At 37.7% G+C, this 21,649-nt stretch overlaps 1 protein-coding gene across 1 annotated transcript in view; it reads left to right on the forward strand.

Moving 5' to 3' along the window:
* Nucleotides 1-19,334, forward strand: part of KDM1B (lysine demethylase 1B) — a 29,648-nt gene extending 10,314 nt beyond the window's left edge. The window contains exons 10-22 of the mRNA XM_083824054.1: nt 433-617; nt 1,546-1,722; nt 2,615-2,689; nt 4,052-4,189; nt 5,658-5,829; nt 6,925-7,052; nt 8,434-8,565; nt 9,211-9,285; nt 10,175-10,291; nt 11,258-11,383; nt 13,807-13,929; nt 15,775-15,927; nt 16,514-19,334. Of these exons, the coding sequence (XP_083680180.1) occupies nt 433-617; nt 1,546-1,722; nt 2,615-2,689; nt 4,052-4,189; nt 5,658-5,829; nt 6,925-7,052; nt 8,434-8,565; nt 9,211-9,285; nt 10,175-10,291; nt 11,258-11,383; nt 13,807-13,929; nt 15,775-15,927; nt 16,514-16,597 (1,685 nt within the window). The 3' untranslated portion in view covers nt 16,598-19,334. The remainder of the gene's footprint in view (nt 1-432; nt 618-1,545; nt 1,723-2,614; nt 2,690-4,051; nt 4,190-5,657; nt 5,830-6,924; nt 7,053-8,433; nt 8,566-9,210; nt 9,286-10,174; nt 10,292-11,257; nt 11,384-13,806; nt 13,930-15,774; nt 15,928-16,513) is intronic.
* Nucleotides 19,335-21,649: the final 2,315 nt, after the last annotated feature.

Here is a 21,649-nt window from a genome sequence, read left to right on the forward strand (position 1 = left end):
TTAACAAACAGAAAACCAACTTCATTACAAAGAGCTACCATTGCTGCATGTGGAGGACGACGTGTAGTTACTCTTCACTCTGGGTAGTGGTGGGGGCTGAAAATGAAAGTGGTTCAGGGGTACAGCAGTGCTAGACCTTGGACTTGAATTCAGATCCTGTTCCATGTTGGACCTGTCATGGCATCTGAGGGCACACAGTGTTTCTCTCTAGCAAAACTTAAGCTCTGACAGGTCCAAGACACATCAGGTACCAGGACAATGATTAGTACCACGCAGCCTGGAGGGTAAGAGGGGAGAGTGATACAAATGAAGTCGTTCCAAAAGTGGCTAGAGGTTGGGATGCTTTGCTGCTCATAAAGGGAAAAGGATAAAAAGATACAATGGAATATGACATTTTTTTCTGTCTTTTTTTTTCCATGTGTCTTTATTCAGTTGCAGGAATGAACAAATATTTCCAGCCTTTTTACCAGCCAAATGAATGTGGGAAAGCACTTTGTGTGAGGCCGGATGTCATGGAACTGGATGAGCTCTATGAGTTCCCAGAATATTCACGAGACCCAACCATGTATTTGGCCTTGAGAAACCTGATTTTGGCTCTGTGGTACACAAACTGCAAGGTAAGACATGCTAAAAGTTAATTTGTTTGCTTACAAATAACAGCTACTGCTATGGGATGTGGAGATTTTGAGGGGAAGAGAGCAAAGGGATTAGACTCTCTTCTTAGATATATCCTGTACACCAGAAAAGCTGTTCCTGTCCTTTTGGAAAACCTTTCTAAGACATTTTTTTTTTCCTTTTGTATTTTCCCCTCCAGTTTTAATGCCTGGGAGCTTATTTTGCAGCACATATAAAAATGTTATAAGCATTAAAACTTTTGAGTCTGCCCAGCTACTAGCTTTTAGAGGGATGCTTGGACATTTCTAAACAGTGTTTTGGAGGTGCTTTATGATTTTTTTTTTTGTATGAACGTTGGACAAGGGCATGATTGTCTTCATTTCTGTTAACGTTACTTCAATCGAGTTGCCTCTATCATATTCAATATAAATGAACTCAGGAGCCAGCTAGAATTTCACATACTGAAGCTTTCAGATACTGATATCTTGACTAATATGAAGCTTTTGGATAGTGATCTATTTTTTTTATTTGGAAAGCTACTTTGGTGTGGATTTTACTGGAATGTCGTTGACCATTGCCACCAGGTAGATTCATTTTGCAGTGTGATGGATTTCAAGGCCACTGCTATACTAATGGAGCATACTGCAGAGTCTGCAAGAGTCTCTTTTAGACTCATGCTTTTATTCTGTGTCAGTCTAGCTTTTTATTTATAGGAAGGTTGGAAGAGAGAAATTGTTACCTTCATCTGTAAAACTGGCTAGCAAGAAACTTCCACAAAACTTGCTTTGAAAACGCTCTCAGAAACCTCTACGATTGATGATTAACCTTTGACATCTGGTCTACAGTTTAAATATGTTGCAGATGTGAAAATATTGAATATATTAGATTATCGACACTTCCTTTTTTGTTTGTCTTGTTTTTCCTTTACAGGAGGCTCTTACCCCTCAAAAATGTATCCATCATATCATTGTGCGGGGGCTTGTGCGTATTCGCTGTGTACAGGAAATGGAGAGGATACTTTATTTTATGACGAGGAAAGGACTAATTAATACAGGGATTTTATCAGTCAGTCCTGACCAGTACCTTCTTCCTAAAGAATACCACAATGTAAGTGGCTGTAAAAATCCCTGGGTTATTAATGCCATAAAACTACACGGTACTTTTTTTTTTCTTTTCATTTTTTCCTCATCTGTCATTTAAGTCAGAATTGCATCTAAAAGCAAACATATTGCATGTTTTTCACATGGTCCTTCCTCATCTGCCTTCAATGCTTATGGAAACTACAGACATTGGGGTCTGCCAGCAAGGTTTGTATTCATGCTGACATCTATGGAATCCAGTCCTGTGGATTTGTGCTTCCTATATGCTTTTTAGATGGATGGAAACTGTGGGAAAAACATTCAATATGCCTCGGTTCTTCTTGCGGCTTAACACTGTAGTACACCACAGCTTCCATATTATATTCCATAGAATGTAATAGGAATTTTCTTCTCTGGTTGCAAGAGCTATGATTAAACGGTACATACTCATGAGTAGCAATCTGTATGACAGCACACAGAAACTTGTAGAATGAATATATTCTGTAACGGAATGCCTCCTAGAAGTAGTAAGCTGATTTACATATGGAGAGCCTATTTCTATGTGGTTGCAATTTATAAAATAGTTTTTATTGGTCAACCCAATTTTTGATTGAAATTGTTACAAAGTGTGTTAGTTGCCTGATAACTTCAGCTGTTCCTGTTAAAAGAAATTGAGACATTTGAATTTAAAGTGCCTAAAAATTTTAACTATTTTCAAAGCTACGATTGGCCTTTTCTGTATATTAAATGCAATATAATTTCTAAAAGTGAACTCTGATTACATTAGAGGACAAGACAACTTAAAATTCTGAAATCTGTGGGTACTTAAAATTTAGCAAGAAGAAAAATAAGTGTGCAATGATCACTTCTATTTTAGCTCTGAGTAGTTTTATTTATTTAAGTATTTTACCATTTTTTAGAAATCTGTCATTATTGTTGGGGCTGGTGCAGCAGGATTAGCAGCAGCCCGACAGCTGCACAACTTTGGGATTAAGGTAAGAAAGTTTAGAGTACATAACGTAAAAAAATCAGACTTCTGCTTTGAAAATATTCTACACACAGAATAATAATAACATTCTTGTTACAAACATCTAAGTATTGGGTGTTCTAATTAATCTGTAAAATCTGGGGTTTTATTGAGTAAAGCTGCTGTTAAGAACAACGTTTACCTTTATTTAAAATCCAGCAAAGCAACTGCTGAATATTTTGTACAGACCTGGGTTGGGGAGATAGGGGAGACAGGGATATTCATGTCCAAATAATAAAACTGTAGATGATGGATGTTTAAAAGAGAGGACATTTTCTCTCCTTTGTGCAATTTAATGTACCTATTTGTTTTTTAATCAAAAATAAGCAAACCACGTGCATTTCCCTTTTCCCTCCTATTTGTTATTACCAGTGTGATCCCACAATATTGACACATTGACATAATTTTGTGCATCGGAGTGTTCTTATGAAAATCTGTGGGACTTTGCACGTGAAATGTTTGCAGGACTGATGCTTAAGGAAATGAATGAGCACATTACTTTCCTTAATTTTTTTTTTTAAGTGAAACCCTAGATCCTATTGCGCCATTATCTCATTCGTTGATGGTTGAAGAGCAGATTGCAGTGCAGCCTTATTGTCCATCAAGTCCTGTGGAAAGCTCTCCTGCAGTAAAATATGTAATTATCAACCGGCAGGACATTTTTTTAAATGTATGAAATATATTGTAATTATTTTTTACATTGTTTTTATTTTTTCCTATTGCTTTCTGCTGTTCTGGAGAGATGGAGAATCTCTAAAAAAATATATAAATAAATAAAAAGACTTACCTAAACATAAAAAGATAATATAAGTTAATAATAATAAATATATTCAGTTCAACAAAATATCCATCCAGTGGTGGATGCTGAAGAAAGTATCTGTAAATGATAGAAATATGACAATAAGGTATTCTCAGAATGCCCCAGGAATAAACTTCTCCAAAATATTTGTAGATGCCCTCAGGTGGACACTGTAGTTGGATAATTGTGTTTAAAAGTCTCTAGCACACGTTGAACTCCAATTTTAAGATTTTCTGAATATGTGTTTAACTTTTTTAAAAAGGTGTTTTTTTTTTTTTAACTAGGGTTGTTTCTTAAAGTACCAGTTATTTTATATGTGTATATTTCCTAAAGAATAATGTTTAAGTTAAAATTTAAATACATAAATGAGCTATATCAAGAAACAAAAATAGCATTAATATTGTTAGCATCGATGGATTGTTTTTTGTTTGCTTGTCCGGTTATGCTTTGTTTTCCCCTTTGCTCTGGAGGTGAACAGATATGTTTATTATAATCATGCCTTACAATTTCCTGAACTGCATTCTGTCATAGGTCATTGTCTTAGAAGCTAAAGACAGAATTGGCGGCCGAGTGTGGGATGATAAGACGTTCACAGGAGTCACCGTTGGAAGAGGTGCACAAATCGTCAATGGATGTGTCAACAACCCAATGGCACTAATGTGTGAGCAAGTGGGTTCCTTACAGTGGTCATGCATTATCGTTAGTGCAAAAGTGGTGTTAAAAGCCAGGTGTGGGTGGGTGGGCGAGGGTGGGAGTCCTTTTTCATGACATGATTGAAAAGCTGTTCTGCATTTTAAGTAAACTCCACGTTGCTATCGTATCTTTGGTAACAGCTGGGGACAGACAAGGGCTGTGGAATGATCTCAGGCACCTTATGTAAAGCTAGCTAGGGTGGCTTCAGCTTCAGAACCAGAAGTAACCACATTTTTGCCCTTTTCTGGAGATAAAAATGTAAAGAGGCCCCGGCAGCCTGCTGATTCTAGTACAGGCAAATCCTTGGAGCTGAGAAGGACTTTACTGTGGGAGGCTATTGCTGTGTTGCTGTAATACCTGTATCCACGATAGACTTGGCTTGGCTTGGCCTCTGTATTTCTAGTTTGATTCTGCACAAATAACGCTTAATATATTTAATAGCTACTGTTGCAAATGCAATGCAGTTTGATTGTTTGGGCAGGAAGCAGGATTTCCCCAAGTGGAACTTGAGTTTGGAGTTCGTTCAGCGAGGCATGCAAATCCAGCCTGTGTTAACAGGGTAGTGCTCTGTAGTGTCATGAAGAAAAAAATGTATTTTTTGGTTTTAAGTCATATTTTAGTTATGAGGTGAGGAGCGACGACTTCTGAATACACATTGGGTGCCCGTCCCCATGTGGTCTTTGATGTTATCTTTGAATCAAAGTCCAGCTCTATCTTGATCTGCAGTGGCAAGCAACAGCCTGGAGATATGTGAGGATATGCAAAAAAACGCTGGGGTGCAGTTTAATTTAACAAAGCCCTAGGAAGAAGTTAGAGCTATTCTAGTGCTATTTTCTCCAGACCGACTGTGGAATATAAAGTCTGTTCTCTGACTTAGGTCTGCTGGGTGTTTGATGCAAGTTGGACAAGCAGAGCAAGATATTAGGTTTAATTCAAAATCGTTTCTTTCTTTGCTTGTTTGCTAATGAAATGGGCAATATCTGGCGAGATGCATCCTGTTGATTCCTGACTTGCAGGGAACTGTTGGGGCATAAGTTACCAGAAAGTTGTGGAAAATAACTGATTTCAATGGCAAAAAAAAGATAAGGCAAAGTAAAAATGAAGGAAACTGGTTAATCGTGAATGATAACAGACCCAAAAACTCTGTTCTAGCCCCTGACTTGATAGGAATGTTGGAGACAAGGTTTCAGAGAATCCACGATATAGAAAAGGATGGAAGAGTGGGGAAAAACAGTTTGCTGACAATTAAGGGATAGAAGGGCTGTTGGTATTCCAGTACTAGGAGGATGAGAGTCTGAGTTAATCTAATTATTTAAAGTCTTGGATGTTTTTTAAGTGACATCGCTTAAATCTGAGGGATTCACCTTTCTTTAAATAACTTTGAGCAGGTTAGGCACTGTAGTTTTTCCATATTTAAAAAGCAATAAAATGTCTTTTTCTTAAGCTTGGCATTAAAATGCACAAACTAGGGGAGAAATGTGACTTGATCCAGGAAGGTGGAAGGATAACAGATCCCACTATTGATAAACGTATGGACTTTCATTTCAATGCCATCCTAGATGTTGTCTCTGAGTGGAGAAAAGATAAAACCCAACATCAAGATGTTCCTCTTGGTGGTAAGTGGGAGATGTATTTAAAAGTGAAGATGTTGGCTGTGCTCATAACCATCAGAATTCAGAGTTTTATATTAAATTGCCTTTTACATTGGACATTTTTAGAAGTGTATGGCTGCACATCTGACCTTAAATACAGCAGTGATAATGTGACTCTCTGAAGGACAAAGGGAGATTGACTGACTACCATATATACACAGACCAAAATGTCACATGTAACATTTAAGGAAATTTAATTTGAAGGCTTTATAGTTCTGTATTACTTTTAATGTAGTATCTTGTTTTCAAGATATAGCTTTTATTCCGTATACAGAAAGCTAGTGGCAATAACGGTTCAAAAGACTTGTTTCTTACCAAAGCAGGACATAGCTAACCATTAGTTTTACTCGTTATGACTAACCTGTCTAAAAAAGCCTGATCAAAGCCTTTTACTGCCAAGAATGGCCCCACCTCTGTTGGTAATGCCTCCCACTTACAGCATGCATACAAGTATATTCAACAACAAATAAACTTGCTTGGAAATGACTGCGTCCCAAATCTTTTCACTGTGGGTTCAGTAAGACAGAATTAATAATTCCTGTGGTCTTCAGTGAACTCTGGATAAAATTTCTCATCTCCATAATTAAAAAAAAAAAAAAAGGAAAAGAAAAGCGGTATTTATTTGCAAGGATTCTCTGTTATATTGAACTGCTCTTTTCCTTGAAATATCTTCGACTGTACATTGATGATAGCTAAACAATTAATTTCTCTACTGTCTCAATTGATTATCCCAACTATGCTGTTGCCCTTTAAAAAACAAATTTTTTTAACCTTTTTTTTCCTTTTTTTCTTTTTTTTTTCTTTTTCCTTTTTTCCTGAAGTTATGTATGTTTCCTTTTGGAAAAAAAAAAATTACTAGGGAAAACTGTTTAAACAACAGAGCTACATTTTATCACCAGAAGGATCTTGTGTTTCTTTTTCTGGGGGAGAAGAAAAAGATCTTAGTGCAAACTAGTAGTAAGCTTGAAAATCACGTGATCCAGAGAATAGCATACTGAAATGCAGTAGGACTTCTGATGAATCATGACATATTCTTATTTTAAACATGTTATTTTACAGAGAAAATACAGGAGATCTATAAAGCCTTCATTCAGGAGTCTGGTATCCAGTTCAGTGAGCTGGAAGAAAAAGTACTACAGTTCCATCTCAGTAACTTGGAGTACGCCTGTGGCAGCAATCTCTCTCAGGTGAGTTTTGACAGCTGTTTTTTGACATGGTTGAGCTCTATAGAAAATACTGTTGCAAGTGACATTGACAAGCTATCTGATCCATCCATGCCCCCAAGGAAGAATCAGCTAGCCCTAAACTATTCCTATATCCCTAACCTGTTCTTTAAAAGCATCCTGACACAAATTCCAGCACCTCCTTAAGTAATCTAAAGGGAGTTCATGACATGCTTGCAGCGATATCCTCTTTAACTTCAGAAGCTGAGAGTAGATGGCGCAGTGGAATCAGGGCATTTTGCTGAGATTCTGGGTGGTAGAATTCACAGGAGAGTTACTCTGCCTCAGATGTTGTGTGTGACTTCTGCTTCTCAGTTGTGCTTAAAAACTGAGGTATTTCTCTACCTTGCTAGGTATCTTGAGAATAAAAGCATTTAACTTCTGAAGTGTTCCAACACCCTGACGGTGGGCCCCAGTTCACCACTCCTAGGTATTCTGTTGACTATGTGATACTTGGCTTTCCTCGCGACTTCAGAGTTAACCAAGCAGGTTCAGGAAATACCAAAGTATGATGTTGTTTGCAGTGTGTTATTTGCTCAATCCTGTTGCTTGGGTTAAAGATGTTTAGGGTCAAGCTTACTGTGGTAGTGGGAGAGCTGATTGATGTGTGCAGATGCACAAATCTGATCTGAACTGAGAAGCATATAAGAAATAACAAAAATCTGCAAGACAGTGTTATACCAGGACAGTCAATGGAGAATATTTTGATCTGTCAAGCTTTTCCACTTCATTAGCACCCAGGGGCAATAATAAAGATGCTAAAACCTATCTTCTTGTTGATTTGAAAATCAAAATATGAGGTAAATGCAACTGCAGTGTTAGGAATTGTAATTTCAATGGCAGTTTGAGAATTGCTTCAGATTTTTAACTGCCAAGTAGTGATTGCTTAGTGCAAATATCTCTATTGTCAATGAAAAGTATCATGAAAAAATCTGCAAAGTTAGAGAAAAATTATATTGAGATTTTTTTAATATCTCATTTCCCCCTCATGGTGGGAAGTATTTTGATTTTTATTGGAAGTCTTAGGGCTGTAAAATCTGGCTTCTTTGCTAGAGAGAGAAAACTGAAATAAATCAACTACTATCCACCTGAATTTTTGTACTACTTTTTTTTTTAAACTCATATGATTACTTTCCTTAATCCAGCAATTTACATGCCATTTAGAGGCTTTAGAAAAATAAGCCGTTTATTTTTGTCAGCATTACTATATATTATCATGCTGTACTTTCCTCCCCCTCCCCCCAGTTGTGAAGGGAATTAGGGTGGCTTCTTCTAAGCTGTGGGACTTCTGCTAGTACCCACGTCACCTCACCAGTAGAGACAGCTAGTTATGTTCTGCCCACAGGTATCTGCACGCTCATGGGACCACAATGAATTTTTTGCCCAGTTTGCTGGAGATCACACTCTTCTAACTGTGGGATATTCTACGGTGATCGATACACTGGCAGAAGGATTGGACATCCGGCTGAATTTCCCAGTAAGTCTGGAAAATGTTGATGTAGTACCTGCCTTGCTTTACTTTGAAGCACCCCATCACATCTTTGTATTCTTTTTGACCAGGTAAATCTGCACCTGCAGTTATTCCAGCTTAGCTATAAGAAAAGAGAGAACAAGTTAAGTTTCTGACTGATCAGAAATTAAATTATTGATGTTGCCATTAGCATCGAGTAATGCTATTTATATTAAACCTTTGATACTGAAAACAGCTGTATTTCTACAGTCTAAATGCAATCTAAATTTTATATAAGTTTAATTGTAGTATTTGATGAATGCAGTGTCAAAGGTATACAGTAATAAAAAATCAATTTATCTAAGTAACTTGAATTTTTAAATACTGTAATGAACAGTAAAGAACTCTCTGGTAAGGAACACTTTATACTATTTCTGGAAAGCCTCTCTGAGGACCATCTGTACTTAAACATAATGTGATGAGCTGGTATGTTAGAATCATGAATTTTCTTTTTCAGCTACATAGAAGCTTTTTTTTTTTCTTTCAATATTTGTGTGGATATTTGTACTCAACTAGTTTGCAGACTGATGCTATGTTAGCTATTCTTGTCTGAACTTATATTGCACGTGTAGATTTTTGTAGTATAATAGCTTTGCATTTGCCTTTCAATAGGTACAGAGCATTGACTATTCTGGTGAAGAAGTACAGGTCACTACTGCAGAAGGAACAGTGTGGAGAACCCAAAAGGTAACCAATATGCTTCAAGTTTACAGATTTTGGAGAACACAAGAGCAGTATTGATCACAGTACATGTACTTTTTTTTTCCTCCCTTTCCCTCAGAAGACTCTCTAATCCAATCTCTACTCAAAGATGAAAACTCCTATATTCCAATGACCTGTATTTGGATGTCCTAGAACGTATTTTTCATTCCACATGCTTGAGTTTTGAGTACTAGTTGATATAAAGAACTAAGGCCTATAAAGGTAGTACTATAAAAATGTGAATCACATAGATTTTTATCTGGTCTTTGAAGTGACAGTTAGGATGGTGGTTTTTTTTGGTTCCATTCCCTACTCAGCTTTACCCCACTTGACATGTAAATCTGCCCCATGAAATTTTTCCCTTTGGGATGCAGGACTCAACAACCCATGTTTCTCAGTCACTCTTATTTCCTGTGTCCCCATCTGCTTTGTGCTGCATAATTTACATTTTAGGCATTTAAAAAGTGATACCTAAATGTGATCAAAATTGGGTTGTCATCACTCATGTTACTGAACAAATTTTAAAGGGTGGGAAGCTCTGAAGGGGAAAAAAAACCCACATCTTTCCTCCTTTCAAAAAGACAGTTCTTTTAATCTGATAGTCATTGACTATAATTTACAGGAGGTATTAAAATTAACAGTATGGTTAGCCAGTGATACAAGCAATTCAGCAGACTTCAACTTAAAAGCCAGTGAATGAACTGAGGGACCTGTTCTCACCTGAATGTAATGCGCAGTAAAATCAGACACTAATCTGGTGAGTATTACGCTGCATCCTACATGAAAAATCCAAGACAGTTATAAGAGGATGCTATTAGGCTTAAGTGCAGTGTTCAGCTTTTGCTGCTGTTGTGACTGCAATTATTTCTCTCAGGTATTAGTGACCATACCACTGGCCCTTCTTCAGAAAAATGCCATCCAGTTCAATCCTCCACTGTCAGAAAAAAAAATTAAAGCCATTAATAGTTTGGGAGCAGGAGTCATTGAGAAGGTAAGTAAATTTGGAATATATTTCTACTTCTTTTCACAGAAATATTGGCTGCTTTGGCCCTGTTGCTTCTGCTGTGCATTTCTCAGGGTTCACCTACACATTTAGTTTTACTTTCTAGTCAAAAATCTTCAGTGACGCGTCTGTTACGTGCAGTTTTGGAGGGGGTGGGACAGGGAAAGGAAGCACGGAAAGAAACATTTTGCAGAGCTGCTTCTTTTCTTTATTTCTACACTATTAGAGAAATTCAATGGAAATAGTTGTGTTCATTTGTTTTTTAACCTGCACAGTGTACATTGTTAAAATGCTTGGAAGAGAAAAATGCTAGCAGGGATCACATGTATTTCTTAGTATTGCCAACTCAAGTCTGTTTTTTAAAAGAAATTGTTTGCAGAATCACTTCACAGCTTAAACTTTTTGTGCAAGCCTTATATTGATCTTAGATCTTCCAAAATTCTCATAATATGCTTATTCCTGTTCCCTTTGACCTAATAAATATATGAACTACTTCAGATGAATACTGAAAGCTGTGTATTTGACCAGTGTAAGATCTACATTTTTCCCAGTGCAAAAAGATCCCTTATAAGGTCTGTGCTTAGAACAAAATAGTAACAGAAGTAATGCCAGAAACCAGACAATAACAGTGTGGAAATCTAAAGGCAAGATTCAATGATCTCCATCCACTGTGGGTTATTTCTGAGTTCTGCATTAAGTTTGTAAAAACTCTGCCGAATTTGAGCATTTTCCATAGTGAATTAAATTGTGAACTTGATTTTGTTTTCAATTTCTGGGACTTCAGTTTTATTTCCCTCCCTGTTCCCCTTGGTGAACAGGCCCATACATTCTTTGTTGAGATCCCCTTACAGAACTGTATGCCTCTAATTGAGTGGAAAAGGGAAAAAGAGTTAGAACAGTTTTGAGTTTGTAGTATGAAATTACTTGATTCCCTCTCTCTTTCTTTCTCTCTAGATCGCCTTGCAGTTTCCTTATAGATTTTGGGACAGTAAAATTCAAGGAGCTGATTTTTTTGGTCATGTTCCACCCAATTCCAGCCAACGTGGACTTTTTAGTGTCTTTTATGACATGGATCCAGAGGTATCATACACTACCTGTATTTTCTGTTGTCCCTTTAGAAATACAGTTTGTAATCTAGGCGCAATAATTACTGACATTGAAAGCTTCACTTTTTTTTCTGCTACTCTGAAAAGAAAGGGAATCACTATTTAGCAAGAAAAAGTCAATTTATACTTTGTAATAAATGGCAGCATTTTCCCAGATTTGGCTACAAAATAATATACAAGTAAGTTAATGTTTTATTGTTAAAGCTATCCTAAAAGCAAGTGTGTAACACCTAACTGCAGATGAGCAAATATGGGAAAGTCTGCCAGTCACTTCCAGTTTAGGACTTTTGTTTCCTTACTTAAACCTAAAAAAGTTCATGCCAGTTTACTAATACCTAATGGCCTGCAGTGACCTGAATGACTTTGTGAAGCAGCAGAAAACAAACAATAGGTTTTGTATGAAAGTGAGCTCTGCAACTCATGGATTTCAAAAACAATTCAAACCAGTGTATTGACATTATGTTTCCCTTCCCTGACAGTTCCAAGCAGACACCCTACACACTTAATTTTTCGTACTTTAACAAGTGCTGCTTATTACTTGGCAGCAATTAAAAGTCATTTTATAATCTCATGACTTAATCAAAAAAGAACTATCCTGTGAAGTCTGCACTCTGTTATTACAATATCAATACCTGTATATGGCTTTCTGTAAAGAAGTTTTCTCCTTAATACTTAGGAGCTCATTCTACATGAGATTCAGTGTGCTGTCTATAGCTAATAGAATAGATAACTATCCCCTGATAGCTATCAAATTTAATAACAGAAGAACTGCCTTATAGATAAGAGAGGGGGAATTTAATGGATTTGACAGCCTGTGTGGTATACTATAGTCACTACTTAATCTTTGAAACTACTGAATCATAGCAAATTTGTTGAAGTGAAAGGAAGAACTGAGCTTTCCTTTCTTTGGCCAGAATCAGATGCTAAGGACTTAGCATTGAATCATAAAATTCCTTAAAGACCATAAAGACCACCCAGTGCCAACCCCCTGCCATGGGCAGGGACACCTCCCACCAGACCAGGTTGCCCAAAGCCCCATCCAGCCTGGCCTTGAACACCTCCAGGGATGGGGCATCCACAGCTGCTCTGGGCAACCTGTGCCAGTGCCTCACCACCCTCTGAGTGAAGAATTTATTCCTTATGTCTAATCTAAATGTACCCTGTTTCAGTTTTAAACCATCCCCCCTTGTCCTATCATTATTTGGCCAAGCAAAAAGTTGCTGTCCATCATTTTTATAAGCCCCATTTATTGAAAAGCTGCAATGAGGTCACCCTGGAGCCTTCTCTTCTCTAGGCTGGACATTCCCAGCTCTCTCAGCCTTTCTTCACAGGAGAGGTGCTCCAGCCCTCTGAGCATCTTCCTGGCCCTCTTCCATCCTCTGGACCCCCTCTGACAGCCCCACATCCTTCTTGTGCTGGGGGCACCAGACCTGGATGCAGCACTCCAGGTGGGGCCTCACAAGGGCAGAGCAGAGGGGCACAGTCACCTCCCTCCACCTGCTGTCCACTCCTCTGTTGGTGCAGCCCAGGATGCATCAACAGTCTTCTGGGCTGCAAGTGCGCACTGCGAGCTCGTGTTGAGCTTGTCCAGGTCCCTCTGGATGGCATCCCTTCCTTCTGTTGTATCAACTGCACCACTCAGCTTGGTGTCATCTGCAAACTTGCTGAGGGTGCACTTGATCCCACTGTCTGTGTCATTGATAAAGGCATTAAACAGCACCGATCTCAGGACAGACCCCTGAGGGACACCACTCATCACCAGCCTCCACCTGAGATAGAGGCTCAGTAGAGCCATTGACCAACGCTCTCTGGGTGCGACCTTCAAGCCAGTTCCTTATTCACTGAATGGTCCACTCCTCATCTCTCTCCAATTTGGAGATCAGGATGTGATCTCCAATTTGGAGATCAGGATGGAGATCACGTGTGACTGTGTCAAAGGCCTTAAGCACTGGCTTAAATCCAGAAACATATCTAGCTAGTATTTAAATAGCTTGTCTCTTTTAACATTTTTTGAAACCGGAGTAGAGTTGATGTTTTGAACTGAAGAGGAGCTTGAGAGGTCTGTCACAAAGAGTAGGACCCTCAAGGTCATTTTTTTTGGTGTAACACTTCAATAGGTAGACAGGAAGTTTTCAGCGAATTCTGTGAGTTGTAAATGGGGCTGACTGTCACCTGATACAGATTTGTGTCAAAAAAAAAAACCAACAAAAAACCCAAACATTAGTGGATGTTAGTAATTTGAGCATAAATACTGAAGAATATGAACTCTTTGTTCTAAGGAAATAATTTCCTCTAGAATGACAATATCTTTGTCAATAGCATTTAAAAGGAACGTTTCAAGAAATACCTAAACTAGTAATTTTGAAGTGACACAATATGTTAATGTTTTGTTTCTAGGGCAAACAAAGCATTTTAATGTCAGTGGTCACTGGAGATGCTGTGACAACCATTAAGAATTTAGATGATAAACAAGTACTGCAACAGTGTATGACTGTACTTCGAGAGCTGTTTAAGGAGCAGGTAAGAGAAACCTCTTCTCTTAAACGACATGCATTAACTTGCCAACAGACATAAAGCTTTTGGTTATATTACTTGATGTCTGAAGTACCAAAGTTTTCCTGTTTTATTTTTTTCTTTTTCTGTGTGTTTGAGGGAATATGCGTTTGAGACATGGTAAAAACAGCATGTTTGGTCCCTTGTCTAAAAAATATGTCTTGAGATTTCTTAGATCTGTCTCAAGGAAGAGCATATTGAATAGAACACCAGAAACGAACTTTCCTTCAAAGTGCTTTTAGAAATGACAATTAAAATAAATCAGTACTTTAGGAAGACAATACAATTCTTAACTGTCACTTTTTCCAAACTTTTTGTTGGCTATCCCTGCTTCTAATACATCATAAAAGCTTTAAGCATAATAATTCTTTTTTATTCCCTCCAGTGTAAAAAGCCACTGAAATTGGATGCAGGTGTCTGTGTGTGGGAAGGTTATTCTTCTAATACGAAACAGCCCTTCCCGAGATACCTTGGGGTGGAGGTACAAGCAAGATGATCAGTCAAGGGCCCTATAGCCTGACTGTAAAGAAATAGAGTAAAAATTCCTTTACTTCCCCACCAGCTCATCATCAGGATAAGCACTAATAGGACAGTCAGATAAATCCAGGGCAAGCAGAAGGTTATTACTTAGCAATGCACTCTACTTAATGGACTGTAATATCTTAGATTACTTAGAGCAGTTAGGTCTCAGGGAATACTTGGACTAACAGTCTTGGAAAGATTTTGGCATCCAGAAGCCTGCCTTTTCCTACTAAACAAACTTTTGGTAACAGCTTTACAGTTACTAGAATCATGGCAATGCGAGTCCACATACCTGCTGTTTTGATCTCATGAGAACACACAGGCAGCAAACAGCTCTTGGGTTTTGACGCTAGCCCAGAAGGATGATTCTCTCCTCTTTGTCCCCATCGTTTATAGCAGTTGTGAATTTCAGTCATCCGTCCACAATGCTGCAGGATTTTCAAAGATTAGGTGGCTTCTAAGGGTGTACCAAAATTTCCTTCTGGGATTTCTGTGGCCATATGTAGCTGTTTGCCCAGCCCTTGTTTTGATTGCTTGCATTTTAGTATTTTGGGTGCTACCTGAACAGAATAGTCTATTTGTTGATACCAGATGTTGTGCAAGAGACAATCAGAGGTACTTTTGTCTACTTATGACAAACCCCTTAAGAGTAAGACACAGCTGTAGTTAACTGAGCCCTCGTACAGTTATTCAGGCTCTTTTTGGTAGAACTGTGTAGAATTTACACGCTGTGATGTGACAAAGAATACATGGTACTACTGTCAAGGCTTAATTATGGACTTAGTTTTCTGTTTTCTCCCTGAACCTAGCTTTCAAACTAGCTCACTTTCTGACTTTAGACAAGTAATGTTATTTCTTCATTGGAATAAAATAATGCACAAAATGGAGATTATATTTTGAGATTTAACAAGCTAGAATTTGCAAAGCATTGTGCCTTACAAAGATGTAAAGTGCTTATGTTATACACGCAAACATACTGAATGATGTTGATACTGGTATTTTGTAAGTTTGCAAGACTATGCATTATTTTAACAGGATTTTTTTTTCTGTGTAGTTCTAGATATAATATCCAGATTTGTTGCAATCAAAACAGTGCAACTGTAATGTTTCAGACATCAGACATGTCTAGCAAACAAATTATTATGCCACCAGTCACTAAAAGAAAACTGGAATTCTGGAATTTAATCCAATCTGTGTTGTAATAATACTGCATGCTCTCTAAAGATTATGGAAAGCTATCCAAATATGAGCTCTTCTTTGTAGCACATAAGTTTTACCTTGATTACACAGGAGGTTCCAGACCCAGTAAAGTTTTTTGTTACTCGATGGAGCAAAGATCCATGGCTGCAGATGGCGTATAGCTTCGTAAGAACAGGAGGCAGTGGAGAAGCTTATGACATTATAGCTGAAGACATACAAAGAACAATTTTTTTTGCTGGTGAGGTAAGTATCTTTGTTACTGTTGGTTAAGGTTACTGGGGAACTACTTATGAAAGATTGTCTTTTGTTAGTCAACAGTTATTAATTTAGAAGTAGCATATAAATATTCTATTACACAAATACACTAATGTTTCTTGATTTTGACACAGACCCCTCTTTAATTCCTATTATTGGGAATAGGAAGTTTGCCAAATATCTCAGGTTGGGAGCAAATCGCATAACCATAAGAACGTAATGTTGCAAGACAACATGCTACACTTGTATTTTTAGTCAAATTATCTTGCTGTTACTGCACTTGTGGTTAACATAACAAATGCACACTGCTGACGGCACAGGTGCTTTCTATATCGAACCAGTACTTACATGTCTCACTGAAGTGCAGATAGCAAAACAGACTACTGACTTGCTTGCAGATTTTGATGTTGCCAAAAATAATAAGTCTTTCCTCTTAAACTCTTTCAAACAAGTTTTCTATACCATTTTAGGATGTTGGTATATGCTTAAGGAAAACATAACTGATCTTACAAATTGAAATTCTAACTGTTTTAATCATTTTAGAAACAAATCACTTTTTCTTCTTTTAATGCAGGCCACGAACAGGCACTTTCCTCAGACCGTTACAGGAGCTTACTTGAGTGGGGTTCGAGAAGCGAGCAAAATAGCAGCATTTTAAGTACTGAAATTTTGTGGTTACAGATATTTTAAATTGTTTTCTGTGGGTAAAATTATCTTCAAGTTTCCTATTTGCTGCCTTTTTTCTAAATGGTACTTTAATAGTATATGGTACCTGAAGATAAAATCTTCATCTTTCTTTTCCTATTTTGTTGTTGTTTCCCCTTTACAAGCCCTAACAATACTTATTGTTGGGCTTGTTTTTCCTTTCCAGCTAAGATATTACTAGCAAGAGTGACATTGGAGTCCCTGGCCACAGCTCAACTAACGGAACTTCTGTTGAGAGTCCTTTTCTGTGTGGCTCAAATCACGCTATTGTAGATCTTCATTTCAGAAGGTCACATTAAAACAAGACTAAGTTAACATACAGCATTAAAAATGCTGACAGTTAGTAACGAGAATAGGAGTTTTCCACTAACTGTGCTTCTCAGGTGAATTATGCTCAGAGGAGTTCAAACTTGCTCCCCAAAACCTGAATAACCTAGACAAATTCTAGAATTACTGTAGGAATGAACTCAACTATCATTCTTTCCACTTGTAATCAATAACCTCTTCTACAGTATTTTTTCAGTTTCTTAGCCTCCAACACTTAGGCTTTGGAATATCAAGTTTGTTTAAATCAGACTGCTGGAACAGTTTACAGTGCAATCATAGTAAGGTTATTGTACCTTATAAAAACTTGAAAGGAAAAATTAACTTCTACATAATTTTAAAAACTTCTTTTAAATATTCTCCCTGTTTTACTCAGAGAAATCCTTGTTACAATAGGGTGTTTAGATTTCCTTAGTGCTTCTGATCATTTAGAAATAGGACATCTTAAAAATATTATATTTCTATGATAACTTTGAAAACAAAACTCCAAATTCATTTGGGCTGAGTAGAGGATGTCTACTGATACGAGTGTACAGCAAGGAGTAAAGGAGGACTGTAAGTTCCTAACGGCTCATTCAGCTTTTATATTTAAAAAATAAGTTAAGATGAATGAGGGAAAATATTAACACTTTATGAAGGGCTGAAACAAGGTGGCTTGCACTTTGACTTGATTTTTTTTTTCTTTTGTTATTAAAGTATTATTAAAAGCAACTTGTGGGAGTTATTCAGTAAGGGCTAAACATCTATCTAATAGCTTTTCCATGAGATGGGGAAGACAAACTATTTTTTAGTAGAAGTAGGACAGGCACAACCAGAATATCTATTGTAATACTGTTCCACTAAAGTGGTAGTAATGGAAAAAAAAAATATACCAACAACTTAGTTCTGTTCCATCATGCCTTCCACGTAACTTCACTGCAGAACTCAAGTTTTCTGGAAGGATAGTAAGCACTTATTCTTCTCCCTCCCTCATTCTCAAGCGTAGGTTTTTTCATTTTTAAATCTCTTCATGTAAGAGTGGCACAGAAAGCTTTTTTTAAGTTACAGTGCTTATTTCCATAAAGCTGTATCATTGAAAAAAAAAAACAAAAGCAACCTTAAGAAAAATCCTACTGAATAAATGCAATTCTTCTTTTTAAATACCTAAAATTTGTTTTTAGAGTAGCAAGGATATTGTTAAATATCTTTATTTAATCTTTAATTTACAAGGTGAAGATGTTTATATAACTAGATGTTTTTCAGATATATATTCTGTTCTGCTTCTTAAAGCTGAATTATATGGATTAATAGGAAAAGTGTAACTGTTCATAATTTTTCTCTACATAAAGGCTAATATGTACAGTTTTAAAAGTATTTCCATGTATTAAATTGTAATTTAAAGGCTATAAGAAGCAAGACAAAATCCTTTGAGGATAAAAGATAATCAAATGTCAGATTTTGCTTTTGGTAATCATTTGCACTTTGTTAATTTCACATATTACAAGCCCACTTACAGCACACCTAGGAAAGACTGAGAGCTGTATATGTTTGAGTTCCCAGTTTATCACACACAACATTAATAGGAGTGGAGCTTGTGAACGTGGGGAAAAAAAAAAGCTTATTACTACAAGCTCAAGACATTAATTCAATTCAGTGGCTGCTTACAGCTGACTTTGGTCTAAAAATCAGTCAGCTCCATAACAGCATATAAACCTATTGTGTATTTAAGAAAGATCTGCCTGGAAAGTTGAGCACAGCTTCCATTTCTACAGTTGAAAGCTTGCATGAATGTGCTTATTTTAGGCATGTGCTTCCATCCTGTTAATTTGTACTTGGGGTTTTAAATCTACCTACAGCTTTGTAGGTAGATAAGTGATACACTCTAGGGAATAGAGATGGACAGGAACAAATATTGTCATATTTGGCTTTAGCTGCTGCACACTTCTTGTAGCATTAAGAAAAAATAACAAATGATACATTTACCAATGGCCTAGTCTATTAATTATTTGTATGTTATTTTTGTGCCAAGGCACTTAAACGGTGTTGTACTGCACTTAAGTTTGAGGAGTAAATAAAATATGTTCCACTTTAGCTTATGGTGATTTAAAATATATAAGAACATCAGGCTGGTTCTGAGGCTTCATTCTTAATTAATGTTCCCCCAATTTTTTAAATACTTATGTCAAATTTTATTTCAAGCATGTATGTGTTTTACTTTTGTGTTTAATTAATTTATTCCCTGCAAATAAAGAACTAGGGAATTTTTTTTTGAGCAGGTTTGTTTAAATGTTATCAAAAATATTTGAATGCAGAGCATGATCTGTTACACTTCAACTCTTCTGTGTGACTATGTTATGGCAGCAGAATAAAACTGGAAAGTATCCACAGGGCACTTGTGCTGTGTTTTTTTTCTTTTCTTTCTTGAAATGTAACTAGTGGCTAAGCCTACATTTTTGTTAAACTTGATATTGCTCTAAGACTTCATATTAACATATTCTTACAGCTAAACAATTCCTCAGTAGTCCTGTTCTACAGATGTCTCTGAGGTCTAAGTACTAACTTTGCTGTTACTTGGATGATACCATAATAGTATCTTTTGCCTCCTAACTTTACAAAGCACTTAAGGAAAATAATTATAATTTGATATGAGCTCATAATTCCAAGATTTAAGGTAAAATGACAACAGTCCAGAAGCACTGACTGTGATATGATATTAAAATAGCTACACAATCACCAGAGAAACACTTACTGCTTTTCATTAAATAACTAGCATGAATGCTTTGTGAAGTCACAGTCCTGAAACATTCCTACTAGCTCAGATCACTAAAAGCATACATACAGCTGTAGAAGCCTGACTACGTATTACAAACCTTAAAAATACAAACAAGGCAGCCCTGAAATGTTTGATTGCCCAGTGAAAAATGCTGCTAACAGTTACCTACATTGTTCTGTTTGAAGGGGTGTGGGTGGGTTACATGTTTGTTTGGGGTAAAATTGACTACAAACAAACAAGAAAATCCCATCCTCTTTAAAAGCAAGTATAATTAGTATAGATTTCACCACACTCCCCCCCCCCCATGACTGTCCTTCAAATAAAATAGCTGATGTAAAGGATTTTTTTTTTCCATGTTAGCCCAGCTGCCTAAAACTATCTCAGAAATGAAAGTGGAATAAGTAGTGAGATTAGGACTGGCTGCAGTCCCTTGAACGATGTCAGGTGGAAAAGAAAGGCAAATCTGTTAATGCTGCTATCCTGCTATGCACTGAACAGGTAAGATGCTAGTTTTTTTTTTTTGTCATTCTTAGAATGAAGCTACCATTTTTCAAGACCAGCGTCATGCATAAAGAAAATAATTTCCTGGAGGGACTCGGCCTTAGGAGAAATAAACAGGTCATCAAGACACACACATTGAACATGAGGGCAAAGCAGTGAACCTGCCATGCAATAGTGCTTTCACTGTGTCAAAACTAGAGGTGTTACTGGTTGAAATAAGCTTTTAAAGAGGCTTTTTTAAAGATGCTAGGTTTTTCCAAATCTGGGGCTTGAGATGGTAAGATTCCCCCAGGACAGCATATTTTCTTACTATATCAAGTACTAGTACTACCATAAATGTTTTATGAATAGGTAAGAGGACATTTTTCTTCTTTGTTTTCAAAAGACTGTTTTTCATTAATTAAGCAAAGACCATTAAGCTCACTGCTTTGGTCTAACAGCCTCTGAATTTCAGCAAACTGCACCTGCACGAGCCTATCACTCTCTTACTTCACCACCCTACAGCTACCGGATGTTTCAGAGCAACACTTAATTACTTTTGCACTGGCAAGCTGCTCAAATAGTGAATTTATCAGTAAAGGAGAAACATTTCATCTATTCTCACAGAATCATAGCTAGAAGGGAGATCTAACCTCTGGAGATGATCTGGTTTAAGCTGCTTCTCAGAACAGGGACAGTGGAGTGGGTTGCTTGGCTTCCTGCCTGAACACCTCCAACAAAGGGCATGCCACAACTGCTCAGGGCCCCTCTTCTGGGGGAACACCCTCACAATGAAGCTTTGCTTCTCCCAACATACAACTGCAATTTCCCTGACAGCAGCTCGTGTCTGCACCTCCCATCCTCTCACCGCACACCTCCAAGCAGAGCCTGGCCCTGCCTTTCCTCTCCTCTCCCACTCGGCAGTCGCAGGCTGCAGCACGGTCCCCATTGACCCAGCTCTTCTGAAGGCCGAAGGAGCCCAGATTGCTCAGCATCCCCCTACACCGTGTGCTCCAGCCCCGTCACCTTGCTGGCCCTCCAATCCAGGCTGTCCGCACCCGCCTCGTACAAGGGAGCCCAAAGCTGGGCACAGCACTCCCAGGGCAGGCTGACAAGTGCTCAACATGGGGCATTAATTAATTGCAATAATGCTGGCTACACACTTGCTGAACCAGCCCAGAGTGTTGTCGGCTTTCCTTGTCACAGGGGCACACTGCTCACTAGGGTTCAGCTCAGTGCCTGGGAGAACCATTTGCCCCTAACTCGGGTCCTTTTCTGCCAAGTTGCTTAGAAAGAAACCAGTCTGTCTCCACCCACACTGTTACATGGTGTTATTACATCCCAGATGCTGCATCTGCTTTTGTTGACCCTTATGAGGTTCCTGTTTGCCCCTTTCTCCTGCAAGTCAAGGTCCAACTGAACAGACTTCTTGACATAAACCTTTCAGCT

The sequence above is a fragment of the Anser anser genome (genome assembly GCF_964211835.1).
Source record: "Anser anser genome assembly, chromosome: 2".
NCBI classification, from domain to species: Eukaryota; Metazoa; Chordata; class Aves; order Anseriformes; family Anatidae; genus Anser; species Anser anser.